General features: G+C 50.4%; 1 protein-coding gene across 1 annotated transcript in view; it reads right to left on the bottom strand.

The window, feature by feature from the left end:
• Positions 1–678: 678 nt before the first annotated feature.
• The window catches only part of LOC142258743 (uncharacterized), a 29,128-nt gene continuing 5,509 nt past the window's right edge, over positions 679–24,297 (bottom strand). The window contains exon 4 of the mRNA XM_075331354.1: positions 679–1,883. Coding sequence (XP_075187469.1) covers positions 877–1,883 — 1,007 coding nt within the window. The 3' untranslated portion in view covers positions 679–876. The remainder of the gene's footprint in view (positions 1,884–24,297) is intronic.

The following is a 24,297-nucleotide window of genomic DNA, read 5'->3' on the forward strand; positions in this document are numbered from 1 at the left end:
ATCTCGAGCACCCCCAAAATCACTCGAACATGAAATTGACGAACCTCGAACCTCGCTCAACTCTAGCCACCACCATGTTTGACAGTGGGGATGGGGTGTTCAGGGTGATGAGTTGTGTTGCTTTTATGCCAAACATATCGTTTGTAATTGTTCCCCAATAGTTCAATTTTGGTTTCATCTGACCAGAGCACCTTCTTCCACATGTTTGATGTGTCTCCCAGGTACCTTGTGGCAAATTTTAAATGACACTTTTTATGGATATCTTTGAGAAATAAGCTTTGCCACTCTTCCATAAAGGCCAAATTTGTGCAGTGTACGACTGATTGTTATCCTATGGACAGACTCTCCCACCTTAGCTCTAGATCTCTGCAGTTCATCGAGTGATTATGGGCCTCTTGGCTGCATCTCTGATCAGTCTTCTCCTTGTTTGAGATGAAAGCTTGAATGGACGGCCAGGTCTTGGTAGACTTGCAGTGGTATGATACTCCTTCCATTTCAATATGATCGGTTGCACAGTGCTCCTTGGGATGTTTATGGTTTTGTAAATCTTTTTGTAACCAAATCCGGCTTTAAACTTCTTCACAACAGTATCACGGACCTACCTGTTGTGTTCTTTGGTGTTCATGATACTCTCTGCGCTTTAAACAGAACACTGAGACTATCACAGAGCAGGTGCATTTATACGGAGACTTGATTACAAACAGGTGGCTTATATTTATCATCATCAGTCATTTAGGACAACATTGGATAATTAGTTATCAACAAACTATAATTTTCAAGTAAAACATTTCTCACCTTCTAGGTATGATAATAGCTTCAACCTTTGTGAATTTTGTGATGTTTAAAATGATGCCATTTGTGTGTAAAACATTACCCTCATTCTGAGCACAAGGGTTTCTCCTCTGTGTGAGTTCTCTGGTGAGTAACAAGATGTGATTTTTGGTTAAAATATTTTCCACATTCAAAACATGAATATGGCTTCTCCCCTGTGTGATTTCTCTGGAACATAGACTCTGAAGAAAATATTTTCTCTCCTGTGTGAATTCTTTTGTGTTTAGCAAAATTTGATTCATCTGCAAAACATTTCCCACATTCTGAACATGTAAAAGGCTTCTCCCCTGTGTGAATTCTCTGGTGTATAACAAGATGTGATTTTTTGTTAAAACATTTTCCACATTCAGAACATGAATATGGCTTTTCTCCTGTGTGAATTATCTGATGTGCAACACAAGCTAATTTACGTGAAAAACATATCCCACATTCTGAACATGAAAAAGGCTTCTCCCCTGTGTGAGTTCTCCGATGTGTAACAAGATGTGATTTTTGTTTATAACATTTTCCACATTCAGAACATGAATATGGCTTCTCCCCTGTGTGAATTCTCTGATGTGTAACAAGATGTGATTTACATGCAAAAGATATCCCACATTCTGAACATGTAAAAGGCTTCTCCCCTGTGTGAATTCTCTGGTGTATAACAAGAGGTGATTTTTGGTTAAAACATTTTCCACATTCAGAACATGAATATGGCTTATCCCCTGTGTCAGTTCTTTGGAACATAACAGACTCTGAAGAAAGTATTTTTTCCCCAGTGTGAATTTTATGGATTTTTCCATATCCTGAAGTTGAGAACGGCTTCTCTGCTGTGAGAGCACTTTGATTTTTAATGCCTCTTTTGTGACTTTTATTTTTCTTAATAGTCTGTGATAAATTAGAAGATTGGACTTTTTTAAAATAATTAGATGATAGATCTTTGCTGTGAAGAGATGATGCTGTATCTGGAATAGAGGCATTCACTTCAGTTATATCTTGTGCGATATCAAAGTCATATGATTTAAAAATTGAAGATGTCAGTTGTTCTTCTAATCTCCTGGTAGATTCATCTGCCAAGAATAAAAAATATTTTTAATAATATATACAAATTTAAGGATATCATTTATAAGATAGCTTGAAACGTTACAGACATCACTGCATACTTACCTTCCCGGCCGCCCAACAATGTCTTCCCTGGCCTCTATCCCTGCTGCTGTCTCCCAGGACCTGCGCATGCCATGCAGATCTCCTTTGAGTGTGCTTAAGGCATCCGTGCACCTATTCTTAAAGGTCCAGCGTACCCTAACCAGGAAGTGCCTCTCAACTTATGGCTAAGAGGCACTAGGTATTTAATGTATCCTCCCTATGGGAAGTGCCTAGGCAACATGGCCAATCCTTAGAGAAGTGTTGCTAGCTCTCAGTTTCTGTTCCATTTGCTGAGTCTTATGTTCTGTGTGTGCGAACATGTGTCTCTATCCTGGTATCCACAATGCCCGGGAAACCTGCTGCATTTATCTATCTATATCAGCTGTGTCTACCATATTTGCTGCACCTGTCGTATCAGCTGTATCCACTGCACCTGCTTACGCACCCAACCACATCAGTGACTGTTATTAGCCAATCCAGGACCACAGGGGTCAGCTGTTGCAGTGACAGGGCTCCCTGGAATAGCCCTTGGCATCTACCTTCCAGCACAAGCCTATCCTCACCATCAAAAGCTCTAATGAAGCTGAGATATCTGCTTAGTTATGCTCCTCCTGGTTGAGATGGTGCTGCGGCCCAGAGGGCCCACTCCCGTTCGCGCCCACAAGCATAACAGTTTGCCCAGGCTACGGATCCCACTGGCTCCAGAACGTTTCATCTTGCAGCAAGAGTGTCCGTCAATGGGAACAAGACTGGATCCTGAACTATTTGCAGTCAGTGGACACCTGCTTGAAAGCCTTCACCCCAATGCCTCCACTCGATCTTGTCCCAGTTGTAGCTGCCACCCCGACACCATATCCAGCTCCAAGCTTTGGTCCTCATCTATGCTCCTCTGTGGTCTAACGGTGACCCCAAGCAATGAAGAAAGATTCATAAAATCAGTGCTCCATGCACTTTGAACTTTTATTAATTTTGGACAGGTCCAAAGTAGCCTTTATGATGTCAGATATGAACGGTGAGCCCCTTGCTTAGATCAATTAATTATAGTAGAGAATTCAGCCTGTCGTATTGGATGTACAAATCTTTCAGGGGGCATTCTGCAAGATAATCGAAGAACCGGGTAGAATCTGCACTCCATAGACTGCCACGAAATTTTCACCATAGGCCACTATGCCATTCATTTCCGCACTTCCAAACTAGGCTGGAATAATGAGGCACTGGTGGCTTCATTCTGAGAGGTTCTGTCCTGCAGAAACAAAGACGAACTGGCGGGCCATAATATACCATATTCCCTGGACGACTTGGTATCTCTGGCTGTCTGCATTTATCTCAGGTTCTAAGAACTGCAGTTCCTGCTGCTTTCTCTAAGCGCATGAAGGTAGATCACGTGAACCTGGCAAAGCCTCATCCAGTGAACCATCACAACACAGTCACATACGTTTATGTCCTTTGAAGCCAGGAAACTTCCAAGCCTAGGGTACGTAGAAGAGGCTATCCTAGAGGAAAGCAAGTCCTCTCTGTATTTATCCATATCTGTGTCCGTATCCTGTGGCAACACCGATTCACTGAGTTGGCCTATCTGGACTCTAGTTCTGCCGGAAACTTCATACAACAGCCCATTGTGGATCAGTAACAGATTCCAATTGAATGACTTCAAGCTCCTATAGCAGTTTCATCCAAGGATGTAAAACGTCTGTAGGAGACTAACCTGTTCATCACTGAACAAGTTGAACTCTGGGTGGAAATGCTGCACTCAAGCAAGATCGCCTTCTATAAATTTGCAGGACCGTCGCACCCAATACTACTGGCTCTGGCATGGCTTCAGATTAACGAGTCTGTTTTGGACTGGCGATCCGGAGATGTGCTCAGATGGATAGTCAGCCCTGTTCAGAAAAATGTCTCATTTCAGTCCATCATGCCCGATGACCAGTGATGCCCTCAAATCTTCTGGGTCTGCCATCCGCCTCCAGCTATGTGAGCAGGGAGTCGGCACTGGCAGTGTGAGAGCACACCGCTTAGCGCTGGCTCCCTGCACACGCAGCCGGAGCCGGAGTACACATCGGGTAATTAACCCGATGTGTACCCTGGCTAGGAGAGCAGGGAGCCAGCGCTAAGCGTGTGCGCTGGTAACCAAGGTAAATATCGGGTAATGGTTACCCGATACTTACCTTAGTTACCAAGTGCAGCATGGCTTCACCAGCGACGCATGTCGTTAGGATCGCTGCTGCGTCTGCTGTGTTTGACAGCTAAGCAGCGATCATAACAGCGACTTACTAGGTCGCTGTTGCGTCACAGAAAATGGTGACGTAACAGCGACGTCGTTGTCGCTGTCGCTATGTGTGAACCCAGCTTTAGCCTGTCCCTTGTGTGCGTGTAATAAGACCCCTAAAAAGCTTCCGGCTGGGCGACAACTACCTCTACGTCTTTGCAACACATATCTATTGGCATCATCACTGACCTGCCGGTGTCTTCTGGTTGATCCATCATCTAGGTAGTACCGTTTTCCAGAAAATAAGACACACTGTCTTATATTTTTTTGCCCTGAAAAAAGCACTAGGTCTTATTTTCAGGGGGTGTCTTATTCTCAAGGAGACATGGTTGGGGGTAAGTTTACCCCCACAAAAAGCAGGACCCCCCCCTTCCCAGGATCGTCATACTTACCAGCCCCGGGCGTCTGTGTGGCTCCCAGATCTCCCTGTGATCTCCCAGCAGGTGTGCTGCACACCATCCTCCCCTACATCTGGCTGACACTCGCATAGATCATATCACAATCACACACACTCATACAGAGACACACACATCATATTCCACATCATTCCTCCCTGTGATCTCCCAGCAGCTGTGCTCCCCTACATCTGGCTGACACTCGCATACATCAGATTTCACACACACATACACTCACATCACATGCCACATCATTCCTCCCTGTGATCTCCCAGCAGCTGTGCTCAACTGCATCTGGATGACACACACACATCAGAACACAGTTACACGTCAGATCACTCAGTCACACATCCGATCGCATACACTCACAAAATCGCACATACCGGTACAATCGCGCGCACACACTCACAACATCCGGAGATACCACATGCTTCCAGCCATGTGATCCTCCGGCAGGTCCTGGAAGCTCCCTGCACAGCGCTGCTGGTGCTTACGCCGCCGAGAAGCAAGCGATATCGCTTTATGTGTTGAGTTGTGGATGTGATCTGTAGTGTGTGTGTGTGTGTGTGTGAGATCTGATGTGTGTGTGTTCTGCTGTGGGATCTTGATGCGCTCACCTGCTCCCAGTCGGCGTCTGGTGAGTATTATCGCGGGGTCTTCTATCTTCTGTCCTTTGGGGGTGCCCGAGGTCTATAATAAAGTGTCCTGCAGTGTCTTTAACTTTTTTACCGCTGCATGACACATCATTATTGGCCATGGCTAGGTCTTATTTTCGGGAGATGTCTTATATTTATGTATGTAAATGTATGTAAAGCGCTGTGGAATTAATAGCGCTATATAAATGAATAAAATTATTATTATTATTATTATATTTAAGCATCCCTGAAAACTCCTGTTAGGTCTTATTTTTGGGGAAACTCGGCAGTAGACAGGTTCTCTAAAATAGCCTACTTCACGCCATTGTCCGGTCTTCCTTCTGCTTCTGTGTTCACCGAGCACATCTGCTTGCATGGCCTAAAGGGTACTTTACACGCTGCAATATCGGTACCGATATCGCTAGCGAGCGTACCCGCCCCCGTCGGTTGTGCGTCACGGGCAAATCGCTGCCCGTGGCGCACAACATCGCTAACACCCGTCACACGGACTTACCTTCCCTGTGACGTTGCTCTGGCCGGCGATCCGTCTCCTTTCTAAGGGGGCAGTTCGTGTGGCGTCACAGCGACGTCACACGGCAGCCGTCCAATAATAGAGGAGGGGCGGAGATGAGCGGCCGGAACATGCCGACCACCTCCTTCCTTCCTCATTGCCGGTGGACGCAGGTAAGGAGACGTTCGTCGTTCCTGCGGTGTCAAACATAGCGATGTGTGCTGCCGCAGGAACGACGAACAACATCGTACCTGCAGCAGCAATGATATTTGGAAAAGGAGCGACGTGTTAACGAGCAACGATTTTTCACGTTTTTGCGCTCGTTGATCATCGCTCCTTGGTGTCACACGCTGCGATGTCGCTAACGGCGCCAGATGATAGAGGTGTGCAAGTCACATCTCAGTTCTGACAAATTTCCTGTGGTACTTTGTTAACGAACACCACAGCGATTGGGTCAAGCTTCTACCATGGGCGGAGTGCTCCTATAATAATCATGTCAGTCATCCAGTAACTCTCCATTCCTCATCGTATATGGACAGCAGCCCAAGAACACTCTCCCTGTGGTTATCACCTCCGGCAATCCTGCCTCCGATGTTCTTGTCAAGGGGTTCTCCAAAGTCTAGGTGAAGACCAAGGCCTCCCTGGAGCAGTCCTCCAATAGAATGAAAAGCCATGCAGAAAAGAGATGTATGATCCTCCTTCGTTCTGTCCTAGAGTCAAGGTGTGGCTCTCTTCTAGATATGTCGGTTTCAAAATGCCTTCTTTCAAGTTGGGTCCCCGGTTTATTGGTCCCTTCTAGGTGCTTCAAAAGATCAACACTGTGTTCTATAAACTGAAGCTTTTAGCCTCCTTGCGGAATCCCAACTCCTTTCATGTGTTCTTCCTCAAGCCTGTCGTCCTGAGCCTCTACTTCAGAAATCCTGGTACCCTGCCTTCACCGGTAAGTGTGAAAGGTGTCTTTGAGGCAAAAGGCATCCTTGCCATGAAAAAAGTGAAAGGTAAAACTTTCTTTTTGGTTGACTGAATGGGGTTTGGTGGAGAACAGTAATTCCCATCTTCTGCTGAAAAAAAATTCCTTTCAGGCCTGGAAAATGGGGGGGGGGACACAAGGCGGTGCACTGTAAGGCTGTTACCGGTGTTCCTGCATGGTTCTGTCCGCTTTCCCCGGCGGAGACGCTAGCACACTTACTCTCCTTGTCGCCAAGCATTGGCTTCAATTTCCCCGGTCCCTGCCACCGTTTCCCAGGGCCTGCACATGCCATGCAAGTCTCCTGTGAGGATGCTTAGGGCATTGGCACACCTATTATTAAAGGGCCAGTGTGCCCCAACCTGGAAGTGCCTCCTAGCCTATAGCTGAGAGGCACTAAGTATGTAAGGCATCCTCCCCTTAGGGGAGGTGTGGCGCCCCTGAGGCTTAAGTCACCACAGAGGTACTGCACCTCAGCCAGAGGTGTGGTATCCCATCCTGGGTAAGGAGGAGGTCAATGCCGGTTCATGCAAAAGCACAGCACACTCACTTAGCAACACATCACCAAACATGGTGAGGGCGTGATTATACCTGAACCAGACCGGGGGGTGGAGTCAGCTGAGTGGGAACAGAGGTGTCGTGTGGAGGAAGTTAGAACAGTCTAGAGATCAAGTCAGGTGAGGAGCAGTGAAGGAGCTAAGACCCATGGTCTAGAGCTGGTACCGCTCGGCCCGGGCTCAAACAGAAAGGTCCCAGAGACCACGAGAATTACTACACTACCCCGTGGCCTTGTTCTACACATAATCAAGTGGAGGGACATGGTCGCAAATCAGGAACTGGTTCCTAGGCTAGCGGAGATTAAACCCACGGGCTCCTTAGTAAAACCAGTGACTGAGGTGACGTCAAGCACCAAAGCTACCACCGCACACAAATTTGCTGGAAGGTGACCCAAAAAGGACCAAAGAGATAGCGCTTCACGCCGCCCGACAGGGTTCACGAGCACTGGAACAGGGTTCAGTGAGAGAGTGCGCATGGCAGGAGGGAGAAGCCAGTGCAGAAGTTGGCCAGAGAAAGAATACATAAAGAAAGGTGCACCGGACACAACCTCCAAACTATCCGGGAGGCTACAGTGAGTAAACACCTATTGACTGCACCCCTGAGTCACTCCATTATTCACCTGCACCCGCCATAATAGACTACTACTACCACCCCCCTCTGCCCTGGGGCCCAACTCTACCTGTGGAGAGCTACACCATCCAAGCTGCGTCACCATATGCCCCAGAGGTTCCCCAATCCCGAAGCGGCGGCACCTATATTGCCGCATACCACAGGTGACGTCACAAATCAACCATCATCCCGTATATCTTTACTAAACAACACCGTAGGGGTCACAGAACCGGGCCTCGCCACCGCGTTGCCTGATCAGCAGCAGAACCGCAGCCTGGTGACGAGTCACCCACGGCCCAGGTGGGCACGTCAGAGGTACTTGGGCAACGTGTTCTATCCTCAGAGACATATTGCTAGTTGTCAAGTCCTATTCCGTTTGCAGAGTCTTATGCTAAGTGAGTGAACACGTGTCTGTATCCTAGTACTCGCTGTGCCTGGCAACCCTGCTGCATCTATCTATATAAGCTATGCATACCGTACCTACTACATTCATCTATACCAGCTGTGCCTGCTGGAGCAGCATTGACTGTCAGTATCTCATCCCCAACCCCCGAGGCCAGCTGTTGCAGTACCGGGATTGCCTGGAGTAAAACCTGGCATCTACCTTCCAGCACAAGCCTATCCTCACCATCAAAGGCTCTAATGAAGCCAAGGTAGCCGCTGAGTCATGCCCCTCCTGGTTGAGACAGTGCTGCGGCCCAGTGGGCCTACTCCCGTTCGCACCAGCAAGCATAACAGTTTGCCCAGGCCATGGATCCCACTGACTCCAGAACTCCTTACCTCACGGGTATTGAGGAAGAGATTGTCCATCAATGGGAACAACAAGACTAGATCTTGATCTTCTTGCAGTCAGTGGACACCTGCTTGCAAGCCTTCCGCCCAGCAAAAACCTATCCTCACCATCAGAGGCTCTAGTGAAGATGAGGTAGTCACTTAGTTACGCCCCTCCTGGTTGAGCCAGTGCTGCGGCCCAGTAGGTCCACTCATGCTTTCAAACGCGAGCATAACATAGCTAAAGAAATTACAAGGTATACAAATTGTAATTATTTACTCCAACAAAAACCGTTTACAATCTAACAGACCCCAGAGCAGGAACCAGTAGATCAGGATGTTCATTTTGCCTCCCATATATTGGAATAATAACCATCAAATAATATTTTGTAAAATAAAATTATACCAAACTACTTCTCTGTGAGTGGAAAAATGGAGGGTTTCCACAATGGTTGTAGCTGAAAGACTCTTAATAACAAAGAGATATGGCTTCATAATCCAATCCATCAAAATCCCAGAGCCAAATGTCCTCGATGCTTCTCAGCTTTGCCGTGTACCCAGACACTGTCACTAACCACGTTTATCATTGCCACAGGGAAGAACCCACATAAACATTTACGGTTTGCGTGTCTCGTGGAGCACAAGATGGCCACTAGGTGTTGGGCACTAAAATGGCAGATTTGCAATGTTCACTCTACAACATCTACTCCATGCTAATTTCCAGAGACTGCCTGTAGGGTCAAAATATGCATTTACACTAAAGAAGAATATGGTAAATGCTATTGTGCCGCCCTGGACTGGCCAGGTCGTCACAGGTACTACACACACACACCTAACACCCCAAGGCAGGCACATCAGCCACACACAAATGCTTGTTGCCTCCCTCCAGGGGCTGATGTCCACACCAGGTGGGGTGCAGCCAGGCGGTTGGCCCCACCCACTGAGGAGTTCACAGTCCTGGAGGCGGGAAAAGGATCAGATCAGTTAGGGAAGTGGAGGAGTGAAGTGGTAGCGGAGGAGCAATCTGACCATGTCCGGGTGTGTGGCCCGGGCACATAGAGCAAGGTTGGCAGACAGTGGTGGGCGTCTGCAGGAGAGGCCGATCGATGCGGAACCGTAGGACCGGGGTCGGGCGGTGGCCCGCCGGTACCGAACCGGGGAGCGAAGTGAAGCCAGCACACACAGGCAGGGCCTGCGGACCCCGACCAGGCTTGGAGCCGCCGTTAAAGGTCAAATCCGTCAGTGACCGGAACCCCAGGGGTTTCCTAGCAGCCAAGACCGGATTGAAGGCAACCGTCCAAACAGACAAGGGAAATACAGCTACCGCCACAGCTAGAGTTCCCAGGGCCAGAGCCTGCGGGCAAAAGGGCTCCTCTGGCACCTATACGCTGGGGAGCGGGCTACCGGTGGGAAGCCATCGGAGCCGAACATACCGACAGGTGCAGGGAAAGACAGCCGTCACCAACTGTCCGGGGAGAGCAACAGCAGCCGGCTGCGGGACCCGTCCACCCAGCCGTTTGGTTTACCAGAGACTGTGTATGCATCCGTTACTGAGTGAGTACACCAGTGCCCTCCGGCACCGAGCCGCGCTGTCCCGGCGACCCTGCACCTCGCCAGCCCCGCTTTCCTGTCTCCCCACCGGGACCACCAACCCCTACCCACGGAGGGGGAAAACATCCCAGCTGCTCCCTAACAACGCTCCCAGGATCCCCGTCACCAGCAGCGGTGGTGCCCACCTTCACCACAAACCGTGGGTGGCGTCACGAACTAAATCCCCAAACCAAACTACCCCCTTTCACTCACGGGCAAGGAGCGCCGCTCGAGTCCCCGGTTCCGGCCCACCGCTTGAGCCACCGAGCAGCAGCAGCAGTCGGACCCGAGCAGCAAGCGCAGTCGAGCAGCGCACCCAGTGCCCGCGACAACTTGGCGTCACGAACAGGATTCTTACCGTTCTACCAGCTGGTAGAAGTGCGCCTTGTAACCCCGCCGGAGGTGTCCGGCCGAAAAATTTCAGAATCCGCCATCTTGGGCGCGAAGTTTTTCCCGCTCGAGCGTCTTCCCGAGCAGTGGAGGCGCGAAAGCCGAAGCTCCGCCCCTGAAGAGGAGGTGCTGAGAAAAGACCAAGGGCCGCGGCTATAAAAGCAGGGACGCCAGGACTCTGCGGCCATATTTGGTTCCTGGAAGATACCGCTGCCAAGATGCACAGTCCGTCCGGTAACACCACAGTCCCCGCGCCCGCGCCTGGTACCGCAGCATGGGTGGGAGTCCGGACTGTTCAGCTGAGCAGCTGCCTGCAGGTCCGAATGCAGCTCCTCCTGGAGGAGTGGGAGGCCGACATGGCGGACGTGGTGGCGGCTATACGAAGACGTGAGGTGGAGGGAGATTTGGAGGAGCGGGTAAGCGACCCACGCCCCTGTATTCCCAAGGGATCGGCCGCTGCGGCTGAGGGGCCCGGCCTGCGCCCGCTCACCCTGCTGCCTCCCCCGCTACCCGTGTTAGTCGCTACCGCCCCGCTACTAGGCCCTCTACCCGCACAACCGGTAGCGGAACCCTGCCCGTCCGCCCAAGCGGACCGACCTCCAGGTGAAGCCCATAGCCGCCCACAACCGCTTCCCTGGAAGCTGCCGAAGACATTGCCCGTCAGCGGAGATGTACCGGTGGCACTTGCAGTGACTGTGCCTAGTCCCGTACCGGCTCCGGCAGTCCGTCCCGTGCAGTAGGAGGCGGAGGTCAAGCGGGAGAGGACCCCTGTACCCATCCCCCATGCCTCGGCTGAGGCTGCGCCGGGTCGTTGCTGTGAGGCAGCACCCCAGGCCATCACACCGCGGGATCTTCCACAGAGGGCGCCAGTGGTGGGCAGTGTGGTGGAAATCCTGCGGGGCCCGACCCGTGCGCAGGGGCAAGCAGTAGCCCCTTACTGGGACAGGGAACCGACCCCGCTGGGCCGAGAAATTGCGGAGAGGGAAAAACGGAGGGCTGAGCTGATAGCCCGCACCATCCAAGAGAAGGAGAGCCTCCGCAGAGCCACCTTCCGGATACGGGGCCCGATCCACGAGGGGCAAGTGAGAAGGTTCGATGTCCGTCGGGGGTACGGATTCATCTTCGAGCCGGGCCTGGAGGCTGAAGTTTTTGTGGCCCGTCGGGACGTTAATGCACACCTGCCAGAGGACCACCCTTGGCGCAATCTGCTCCCGGGTGACTTAGTTACCTACACTCGGCACTGTGGAGAGAGGGGCTGGTTTGCCCTGGATGCCAAATTGAGAGGAAGCCAGGAGGCCCAAACACCAGCCCAGCCCCCTCCTCCGGCCTGCGGTGTGGATCTGAAGTAGGTCAGCGGTCCCTCCGTTGCACTGTTGTCCCCTTTGGGACCATCAGCACCGTTACAAATGAATGAAAGTAATCAACCGAGATGTTTACCTGATTGTCGACCGTGATTGAACCGGCCGTTGCCGGCAAGTTGTCCCCGTAGGGACCCCTTACACCGTGCATAAGAAACTGCTTATGGACATGCCTGAGAACTGGCAGGGCACCCACAAACTAGTGGAAATGTAAATAGTTGGCATGTTTCCGTTACCGCCTCCGGAGAGGCTGATTTGGAGGATGGGCCTGGAGGGAAGGGATGGCCCAGGCCCGCCACTACCGTAACCGGTGGCGATCCTCCGGGGAGTCAGGGGCCCCCCATGGACGTGGGGTCCCCTGAAAAGGCCGTCGGGTGTGAAGCACTGTACCCGTTCCCGCTCGGGCAGTCTGGATCTGGACTGGGGTCAAGGGGTGTTGCCCATTTTCTTAGGGGCAGCATCAGGGCCAGGTTGTTTGGGTGGGAGAGCGGAAGCCGACCGTTATTAATAAAAGTGTTTGAAATATATGTACCGTTAGTAACGTTAAAGTACCGTACCTCCCGTTAAGGGAAGATTTGTAAACCCGCTTATGTTTTAAAAATGTTTTATCTTTTTACAGTTGCAAAATAAAACCGGTGATGGACGGGCAGCCCACGGACGGTCTGCATTTAACCAAGGGGGAATGTGGTGCCCTGGACTGGCCAGGTCGTCACAGGTACTACACACACACACCCCGCACACCCCGAGGCAGGCACATCAACCACACACAAATCCTTGTTGCCTCCCTCCAGGGGCTGATGTCCATACCAGGTGGGGTGGAGCCAGGCGGTTGGCCCCACCCACTGAGGAGTTCACAGTCCTGGAGGCGGGAAAAGGATCAGATCAGTTAGGGAAGTGGAGGAGTGAAGTGGTAGCGGAGGAGCAATCTGACAGTGTCCGGGTGTGTGGCCCGGGCACATAGAGCAAGGTTGGCAGAGGTGGTGGCCGTCTGCAGGAAAGGCCGATCGACGCGGAACCGTAGGACCAGGGTCGGGCGGTGGCCCGCCGGTACCGAACCGGGGAGCGAAGTGAAGCCAGCACACACAGGCAGGGCCTGCGGACCCCGACCAGGCTTGGAGCCGCCGTTAAAGGTCAAATCCGTCAGTGACCGGAACCCCAGTGGTTTCCTAGCAGCCAAGACCCGATTGAAGGCAACCGTCCAAACAGACAAGGGAAATACAGCTACCGCCACAGCTAGAGTTCCCAGGGCCAGAGCCTGCGGGCAAAAGGGCTCCTCCGGCACCTATACGCTGGGGAGCGGGCTACTGGTGCGAAGCCATCAGAGCTGAACATACCGACAGGTGCATGGAAAGAGAGCCATCACCAACTGTCCGGGGAGAGCAACAGCAGCCGGCTGCGGGACCCGTCCATCCAGCCGTTTGGTTTATCAGTGACTGTGTATGCATCCGTTACTGAGTGAGTACACCAGTGCCCTCCGGCACCGCGCCGCGCTGTCCAAGCGACCCTGCACCTCGCCAGCCCCGCTTTCCTGTCTCATCACCGGACCCAGAGACCACCAACCCCTACCCACGGAGGGGGAAAACATCCCAGCTGCTCCCTAACAACGCTCCCGGGATCCCCGTCACCAGCAGCGGTGGTGCCCACCTTCACCACAAACCGTGGGTGGCGTCACGAACCAAATCCCCAAACCAAACTACCCCCTTTTACTCACGGACAAGGAGCTCCGCTCGAGTCCCCGGATCCGGCCCACCGCTCGAGCCACCGAGCAGCAGCAGCAGACGGACCCGAGCAGCAAGCGCAGTCGAGCAGCGCACCCACCACCCGCGACACTATTTACTTACTATATGTTGTGGTATCACTATTTGCAAACAAATGCAATGTTTGGGTCACTTCTAATTCTTTTACATTTTTGTTGAATTTCAGTTTTTGTTTAAATAAATGGAAAACAAATCAACCTAACATTACAGCTAAGATAAAGTAGAATATGCCACAGAAAATAAATCTCAGACACTGGGATCAGATTCAGCATTACAAAGGTGTTATCATGTAAAGTGACAGATGTCAGATTGGAGAAATGGGGCCTGGATAGGAGCAGAAAACTGGCTGCAGTGGAAAGCAATGAAATAAGAGCGGCTTTGGCAGTTGTGTAACTTGAGTTCGATGGGCCCCGATGCAAAATTCGGACCGAGTTCCCCGTCCCCTCGGGGTACAGGGTAATTACGCTGACACTTGGCTCTTTCCCTCAGCGCCAATCTTTCCCATACTCTGATATCCCGACAAAATATCTGATATTATAATGCATCTCATAGTCCTTTATATATTACTAGAAGGTGGCGCGATTCTACGCATCGGGTATTCTAGAATTTACGTATTGTGTAGTTAATGTATGATTTTTGTTATTTATATTTATATATATATATATATATATATATATATATATATATATATATATATATATATATATATATATATATATATATATATATATATATATGTTGTTGTCTGTAGTTACCAAGTGTTTGTGTAGGGCGTGGGGCGCTGTACATGTTCTGGGTGTTGTCTGGGTGTGGCGGGGGGTGAGAGCGGTGTTGTATGTGTGTTGCGTGTGTTGCGTTGTTTGTGGAGCGCTGTGTGTCTGTAGCGTTGTGTGTGTGTGTGTGTTGCGCGGTTTGTGTGGGTGTGGTGTGTTTTGGGGGGAGGTATGTTTTGTGCAATGTGTGTGTGTTGCGTGGTATGTGCGTATATTTATGTATGTGTGTTTGTGTGTTGGGTGTTGTGTGTGTGCAGCGTTGTCTGTGTGTGTGAGTGTCTGTGTAGGGCGGTGTTTGTGGTTCCCAGTGTGTGTGTGGTGTGTTGTGTGTGTGTGTGTGTGTTGGGGGGAGGTGTGCACCTCCCATCGTGCTCCATCCCACATGCTGCGCAACCCCCATCGTGCTCCATCCGCCATGCTGCGCACTCCCAAACGTGCTCCATCCGCCATGCTGCGCACTCCCAAACTAGGTCCATCCGCCATGCTGCGCACTCCCAAACGTGCTCCATCCGCCATGCTGCGCACTCCCAAACGTGCTCCATCCGCCATGCTGCGCACTCCCAAACGTGCTCCATCCGCCATGCTGCGCACTCCCAAACGTGCTCCATCCGCCATGCTGCGCACTCCCAAACGTGCTCCATCCGCCATGCTGCGCACTCCCAAACGTGCTCCATCCGCCATGCTGCGCACTCCCAAACGTGCTCCATCCCCCATGCTGCGCACTCCCAAACGTGCTCCATCCCCCATGCTGCGCACCCCCCATCGTGCTCCATCCCCCATGCTGCACCAGCATCAGCCTCTCTGCCCCCAGCATCAGCCTCTCTCCTCCCAGCATCAGCCTCTCTCCTCCCAGCATCAGCCTCTCTGTCCCCAGCATCAGCCCCTCTCCTCCCAGCCTCAGCCTCCCCCAGCATCAGCCTCTCTTCTCTCAGCCTCCCCCCTCTCAACCTCCCTCCTCCCAGCCTCCCCCAGCATCAGCCTCCCCCTCCCAGCCTCCCCCAGCATCAGCCTCCCCCTCCCAGCCTCCCCCAGCATCAGCCTCTCGCCTCCCAGCCTCCCCCAGCATCAGCCTCTCTCCTCCCAGCCTCCCCCAGCATCAACCTCTCTCCTCCCAGCATCCTCCAGCATCAGCCTCTCTCCTCCCAGCCTTCCCCAGCATCAGCCTCCCCCTCCCAGCCTCCCCCAGCATCAGCCTCCCCCTCCCAGCCTCCCCCAGCATCAGCCTCTCTCCTCTCAGCCTCCCCCCAGCATCAGCCTACACCCTCCCAGTCTCCCCCAGCATCAGCCTACCCCAGCATCAGCCTACCCCAGCATCAGCCTACACCCTCCCAGCCTCCCTCAGCATCAGCCTCCCCCAGCATCAGCCTACCCCAGCATCAGCCTCTCTCCTCCCAGCCTCCCCCAGCACGCCGTGCTCCTCTGCCGACACTCACAGATCCGATCGCATACACTCACACACACACACTCACACATCAGAACACACTCACACACATCCGATCGCATACACTCACAAACACACTGACGATAATCGCACATACGCGCTCACACTCACAACATCCGGAGATACCACATGCTTCTGGCCATGTGATCCTCCGGCAGGTCCTGGAAGGTCACTCCACAGGATCGCCGCCGAGAAGCAAGCGATATCCCAGGATGTTGTGAGTGTGTGGATGCGATGTGATGTGTGTGTGAGAGTGAGTGTGATCTGATGTGTGGGTGTGTGTGTGTGTGTTGTTATGTGTGTGCGTGTGTATGTTCCGCCGCTGCAGGACCTTGATGCGCTGGTAACTATGCTACCATGGTTACCAGCGTATCCCGTCCCCCGCTCGCACGGGAGCCCACACCAGCATACGGCGGAACCCCAGCAATGCGAGGGTACGTGTCGGCTGGGTTGGCGGCGTACGCTGATGTGGGCTCCCGGGGGTACAGTACTCACCTGGGAGTCGTGGCTCCGTGTCGGTTCGAGGAATGCGTGCGGGGGGCGGGGCCAGAGCGAGCGTGCATTGCGTGAGGCGGGCGGGGCGTGGCCGAGTTGCCAATGCGTGCAGGGTGCCGGGGCGAGAGGCCAATCCGTGTGGGGGGCGGAGCCTTGGCGAGCGGCCGGCCAATCCGTGTGGGGGGGGCGGGGCCATGGCGAGCCCAGCGGCCAATCAGCTTTGTGTCACCGTAAGGACACAATTTTGGAGCAAGACAGACAGACAGACAGAATAAGGCAATTATATATATAGATAGATAATATGCACCCCATAGTTCTCCACATACAATACACTCCCCTTAGTCCTTCATATCATATAATACACTCCCCATAGGCCTCCATATAGTATAATGCACCCCTTAGTCCTCCATATATTATAATGCACCCCATATTCCTCCATATAGTGTTATGTAGCCCCCATATTGTATTAGGCGCCACCATATAGTAGCATACAACCTCGATCTTGTTTAATGCACCCCCATAGTCCTCTGGTCACTGTGATTAAATACATATTCACTTCTCCTTGTTCCCCCGCTACTGTGGTCTCCTCAGCATGTTTCCAATCTTCTGCCACTCTGCACATCTCAGCACAGTGTGCAGTATTGACGTCATTGCGCTCTAGTGTGCTGACACATCAGAGCTCAGACACAGTGGGAGAATGCCATCTGTGATGCCAATACAATTGAAAGTGCTATTCTCGGCGGAGGGCCCGATACCAGCTTTTGCACTGGGCCCCACAGCGGTTGTGTGGCCGCTGCTATTGGCTGAGATCCCTGGGCCGCCTAAACACCTGCGACCGCAATCGTTCCGTCCCTCGGCTTTGTTTCTAACTACTATAGAGAAAAAATGTGACTGTAGACAAGAACACATCTACTAAAATGACCGCCCTCCACCCGACAGCCTTCACCGTCAGTGATTTAGTAACTAGAGGTGACATCTGGAGTAATTACAGTATGTGGCTCGGGGGCTCTCGGCAATCCAAACTATTGTAGGGGCCAATATCTTCTGTCAGATGAGTTTCCTGAAGAAATATTAGACATTTACTTTCTGCCTCTCGGACTCCACAATGGACGGCTCCAGTACAAGTTCTTATATAATGGACATTTGTAGCATTCTAGACTGAGAAAATATCTTTCAGGCTCTTGAAGGTAAAAATATCAGAACTTTATGTGTTATTACTTTCCTTTTTTCTCTAATTACATTGTGGAAATCCTGTGGATGGGTTGCCCGGCCTCCATGTACCCACTGTGGGATAATCCTAACCTCCCTCATATGTTACAGTTACCCTGTGCTGAACTTTGGATATAAACGCCCCTATCAGCACATTCATCAGAAGGGAGAGAAGGAAGATCCATCAATAAGATGCCGAGATCCTAGGAAGATGGATTCATTGCTCTCAGTGGGAGAAACAATAAGAATCTTGTAGTTATGATACTTATTAATGGCGAATAAAGATAAAATAAATGATGTTACAAAGCAAGCTTTCCAGACTACTGAGGTCTCTTCATCACCTACAAGATTATTATTCTGTTTCTCCCACTGAGAGCAATCAATCTTCATTCACTTGGAGAACACGGCACCAAACTAAGAATCTAGGAGGTCACCAGCATCATTACCCTCCGCTTTCTCTTAGGGGTCCACCATACAGATTAGATTTTTCTTCCCATGATTTTCTAAGTTGTCTGCACATTCTACGTACGCTGTCATTTGGCTTTGCAGATTAGAGATCTGGGCAGCTAAGGGTCAACATCTTCTAATTTCTGGGGATATGGTGGATCCTATACCATACCATACTATACCAGTCTGGCTGACACAGATCTCACTCCAACAGAAGCGCGTCCAATGCCCAAAATAATTGGGACCAGGGTCGGACTGGCCCACTAGGAGGTCGGGAGAACCCCCGGTGGGCCCCTGCTATTGATGGCCACGCCCCCCCACCCACCCTGGGCCCCTATGGATATGTGTGAGAGGCCCCCCGGCCGGTAATTTCACTAATCATATTGGCACATTGCTGATATGATTAGTGACATTCCCATTCTCTCTGCAGCGGCAAGCAGGGAGAGCGATCTCCCTGCTCTGCCTGCTGTCACTGTCAGTGCCGCTCTGACTCCTCTGCGCAGCGATACTGCAGGAGGAGGCAGTCACAGAGCGATGACTGCTTCCTTCCTGCCTAAGTGCAGGCAGCATCGCGCTGCGGAGGACGGACCCGGCGTCGCCCCCAGGCCAGGCTGCAGGAGCAGCAGCATGTGAGTATAGAAGGCGGGGGGCGAGCAGGGGCCCCGGGGGGGGGGGGGCGCGGGGCCCGGGGGTGTGTGCGGGGGGGCTCTTTACCTCACCAGTGTTCTGCCTGGGGCCAGCCCCAGGCCAGGGGTCCCCAGACAGTGTTCCAGCCGCCTCCACCATCCCAGCTGTCCTGCTGCTGGGGGCCTGTAGTGCAGCTGCCCCTCTCAGTATGGTGCCCTCAGGCAGCTCCCAGGCCACAGGGCATCACAGGCCCCCAGCCTTTCAATCGTAAACTTCAGTGATCGTACAAGTTCTGTACGATCACTGAAGTTTCCGCAGTTGCAGGACCTTTAGTGACATCACATGTGTCATGTGACTCACAAAAGGTCTGATTAATAGCGAGAGCAGATACCCAAGGTATTAGGTGATTAGCAGGGTACAGATAAAAAATAACTTTTAATAATCCTATTAAAAACAGGGGGTGAACACAAACAACAAACACATAATGGTGATAATGCGGTAAAGGAAAGCTGTATAGAACAGCAGCTATGGGCAACCCTAAACCAGATAATCACTACAGCCTGTTGAACAAAAGTATATTTGCAAAGGCTGAATAAACCTTCAATGGAAAGGCAATAAAAAGGATTGATCTCACCGATATTTCTTTTTCCTGGTGATGATGGGATCACAGAGGGGGAGCTATTAAGAGCTTAGCTACCACCAACCCCTCAGAAACAGATCCGCTGCAGGCGTGCTCCAGTTCTCCCTACGCGTTTCGTCATTTCCAACTCACCAGGGGAGCCTAACTGGACTGTGGAGCCAAAAGTGAATAGCCTCTTATGTAGAGGTGGACGCCTAACCAGAATGAGGTGAATCAGAGGTTTAAATAGAGGCGGGGAACACAAAAGTGCTCTCATTGGTTGTCAGAAGTCATGTGACCGCATGGGGTACGAAGTGTGTACTGCGCATGCGCCAATTCTAGAAGTGTAATGCACCAAAAAAAATTAATGACAGGATGAAAACATCATCCTGATGCAGCGTTGAAGTAGAAACAAAACGCTGCATTTAGAAAAAAAGAGGCACCGTTTATTCAACAGATTGAACTGTCTGAGCGCGCGTGCGCACCCGGCCGGACGGACCGATAATGACAGCGCATGCGCGCCCGATTGTATACATAGCAACGGGAGCCAGGACCACAGCCGCACGTGGAGCGATCACATGGATAAACAGTGAATCCTGCTCGCGGTGCTGCAACACTGACAAGAGAGGGGTAAGCACAGAGCATGTATGCCCCACTCGTCTAACACCGTACATGAGGTGCATAAGCATAATAACACAGACATCCTATAATGATAGTGCAGTTACAAGATGACATCATATGCTTAATGGGGTGCTGTAAGGGCATGGGGGTCACATGAATAGAGGAACCCCCCTGACAGAGTGGCTCAATAAGCAAAAATTATGTCAGAAACAGGTGAAAATCACACCTGCTGACAGTTGCCTATGGCCTTTCTTAGTCCAAATCAAAATTGGAACAAAATAGTGGCTCAAGGATATTTTGGCAAGAAATATTGGGACAGAAAGGGGCAAAGGGGGTGGGACATTCCTGAAAGGGACATGATTGATGTAAATGTAATAGGGATTGGTATAGAGATAATTGATGACATCAGAGGAGATCATAAAGGATGATGGATCTGAACATTAGGGACGGGAGGAAGGGGGGGAGGCCCTATTAAACAAACTAACAATGGGCCCTAGGACAACCCTACGTGACAACGGAGTTAACACATCCTAAAGTAAACGATGCCCCCGTTCCTCGATGGCTCTCCCTAATGTAGCTGACACTGTCCCTAAATCAAAGGAAACAACCATAGGTTAAGGTCTCATTGAGACCTAATGGGGCCTGTGTCTTAAGTGTGAAGATCCACCTACTCTCCTTTTGCAACACCCTCCGGTCCCAGTTGCCTCCACGTACAGGGCGCTTCACGAGGTCTATCCCCATGAAGCTGAGACCGGAGACGTCGCCATGATGTATGGTATTCATATGTGTTGCCAAGGGTGTAGCCCTCTTGTTGGCTATATCTCTGAGATGTTCGCCTACCCTTCTCCTCATCTCTCTGATGGTCTTTCCAATGTATTACAAATTGCATTGGCATCTTGCTTGGTAAATAACGCCTTTGGAGCGACAATTTATGAAAGAACGTATGTCATAATGTCGTCCCGTGACAGAACTGTAAAAGGTTTAACCAGTCAAGATGCAGGGACAGGCAACACACCCTGAGCATCTAAAACAGCCCTTAGGGCTAGAGGGGATCCAAGTGGAGAGAGGGGGAGTAACAAAATGGCTGTGCACCAATCGATCACCAATCGATCTACCTTTCCTGAAGGTACACAGGGGACGGGGGACGATTGTGTTGCTGATGTCATCATCCATCTGTAGCACCGGCCAATGTTTGGTAAGTATTGATCTAATAGCTGGTGAACTATTGGAGAAGGTTGTGATAAAACGAGTAGATGGTTCTTCCAGTTTAGACCGTGAAGGAATAAGGAGACTCGATCTATCTCTTGCATTCGCTTACCTGAAAGCTTTTTTAAGGACACCATCGGGGTAACCTCTGTCTTTAAACCGATTTCTCAGGTCTCTGGCTTGGACATTAAAGTCAATAGGATCAGAGCAGTTACGTTTGATCCATAATATTGACCCTTTGGAATACCGCTTATCAGAGACCTGGGGTGGCTGCTGTCCCACCTGAGAAGTGCGTTCGTCGCAGTCGGTTTCCTAAATGTCTTGGTTGACAGGGTACCATTGCTATTTCTATTTACCAAAATGTCAAGGAATGACAATTCCTGTCGCCTACATTGGGACGTGAACCTAAGTCCAAGGGAATTGTCATTCAATGAATTCACAAAGTTGGTGAAGCTGTTCTGGTCCCCTCTCCAGATCACGAAAACATCATCAATAAATCTGGTCCAAAAGACCACCCTATCCACTTCAAATTTGGAATTGTCACAAAAAACCATAGTCTCCTCCCACCAGCCCAGGAGCAAGTTGGCATAAGAAGATGCACATGGGCTACCCATGGCTGTGCCCCTGAGCTGGTGGTAAAAAGAGCCAAAGAGAAAGAAGTTCTTTGTTAAACAAAAATCAAGAAGTTGCAAAACCCAATCGCTGTGATTCCTAAACTGACACCCCCTTCCTTTAAGGAAGTAGTTGGTTGCCTCAAGACCATCCTTATGTGAAATGGAGGAGGATAGTGCTTCCACATCAATACTCCCCATGAGCATGTCTTCATCAAGGGATATACCCTCCAACTTCCTTAAAAAATCCATAGAGTCCCGGGTGTAGGAGTTCAGAGCCAGAACAAAGGGTTGAAGGACTTCATCAATATAAATTCCTAAGTTCTGACTCAGACTCCCAACCCCCGACATTATCGGTCTTCCTTTCAAGGGCTTCAGCCCTTTGTGAATCTTAGGGAGGCAATAGAAGGTAGCCAAGGTGGGGTGAAGGGATAGTAGGAAATCATATTCAGTTTTATCAATAAGTTTGCTGTTAAGACCTGTAGTCAAGATAGATTTCAATTCACCCTTAAATTCCGACAAGGGGTTAGACGCCAACCTGCTGTAGTTAGAACTAACCTGCAGGATGTCCAGACATAATTGGCAACAGTGTTCTCTATTGAGTAACACTATTACCCCCCTTGTCAGAACGCTTAACAACAATGCTTGAATCTTGTGCCAATGATTGTAGGGCCTGCATTTCTTCTTTGGAAAGATTATGTTTGTGCGACTTACTCTGTCCTAGATTTTCCAGATCCCTGGTAACTAGTGCAACAAAAATGTCAATAGCAGAAACATCTCCCTGGATCGGTGGCAGACGCGTGCTTTTGTTTCTAAGGGAGGTGAATGGACCTTCTCCTACCAAATTGGGATCCTCATCTGACAGATGATATAAAAAACTAATGTCCGGCAGTAGGTCATCAGAGACACCTAAATCATGACTCAGACGTTTCTGTTCCTGCTGATGGAATTTGTGCCACCTAAGCTTTCTAGCAAAAATATGGAGATCTTTAACTCCATCAAAAACGTCTAGGTCAGAGGTGGGAACGAAGGAGAGACCCCTACTGAGTACACACATTTCAATAGACGTGAGTGGTCGAGATGAGAGCTTTATAATCTGTGATTCTCCGTCTAGTTGTGTGTTTGCTGGGGAACTGACCTGTTCCTCAGTGAGCAGCCCTGGTCTAAAAAACGAGGGTTATTGAAATTCTCAGTGGCACGTCCTCTCCCCCGTCCTCTACCCCTCTGTTTGCCCTTTCTGATTTTACGTGACTCACTGTCTGAGATATCAGTGTCAGTGGTGGAGAGGTCAAATTCACAATTTGGTTGGGGAATGGAGGTGGAAGAAAAACAATAAACCTTTTTATCCTTAAAATCCTGTGTATCCCTCACAAAATATCTATGCTTCCTTTCTTTGGGATGGTATTGGAAGCGTTCGATTTGATTTTGCAACAACGCCTCTTTGGAATTGAATTCTGGCTCACCAGAGAACTTTTTGGTGATCTCTATTTGTTCTTTCAGGCTATTAGTGAGGGAAACCAGGGTCTGTTTTTCTTCCTCTAAGAGGATTTTCATCAAGCGCAGGGAGCTAGCAGTCGCCTCTCTTTCCCAATTTTCCAAGAATGCCGCACTTTTATAGCGGACCCCTGGAGAAAGATAAATACGCAAATAACGAGGGACGATTTCTGCCCTGATATAATTTTCAAGGCTTTGAACCTCCCACCAAGATGTAATTTGATTTTTATAAATGCGGGTAAGTTCTTTAAAGGCTCCGTTAAATGTGGGAGTATATTTGGGTTGGACAAACACCCTATCAGAAAACACGTCCCTTGCCTCGGTAGTCCACCTCTCAGTGTCCAGACCAGTCGCAAGAAATCCTGCCATACCCAATAATTAGAATTGATTAATAGCGAGAGCAGATACCCAAGGTATTAGGTGATTAGCAGGGTACAGATAAAAAATAACTTTTAATAATCCTATTAAAAACAGGGGGTGAACACAAACAACAAACACATAATGGTGATAATGCGGTAAAGGAAAGCTGTATAGAACAGCAGCTATGGGCAACCCTAAACCAGATAATCACTACAGCCTGTTGAACAAAAATATATTTGCAAAGGCTGAATAAACCTTCAATGGAAAGGCAATAAAAAGGATTGATCTCACCGGTATTTCTTCTTCCTGGTGATGATGGGATCACAGAGGGGGAGCTATTAAGAGCTTAGCTACCACCAACCCCTCAAAAACAGATCTGCTGCAGGCGTGCTCCAGTTCCCCCTACGCGTTTCGTCATTTCCAACTCATCAGGGGAGCCTAACTGGACTGTGGAGCCAAAAGTGAATAGCCTCTTATGTAGAGGTGGACGCCTAACCAGAATGAGGTGAATCAGAGGTTTAAATAGAGGCGGGGAACACAAAAGTGCTCTCATTGGTTGTCAGAAGTCATGTGACCGCATGTGGTACGAAGTGTGTACTGCGCATGCGCCAATTCTAGAAGTGTAATG

The sequence above is a fragment of the Anomaloglossus baeobatrachus genome (genome assembly GCF_048569485.1).
Source record: "Anomaloglossus baeobatrachus isolate aAnoBae1 chromosome 5 unlocalized genomic scaffold, aAnoBae1.hap1 SUPER_5_unloc_1, whole genome shotgun sequence".
In the NCBI taxonomy this organism is placed as follows: Eukaryota; Metazoa; Chordata; class Amphibia; order Anura; family Aromobatidae; genus Anomaloglossus; species Anomaloglossus baeobatrachus.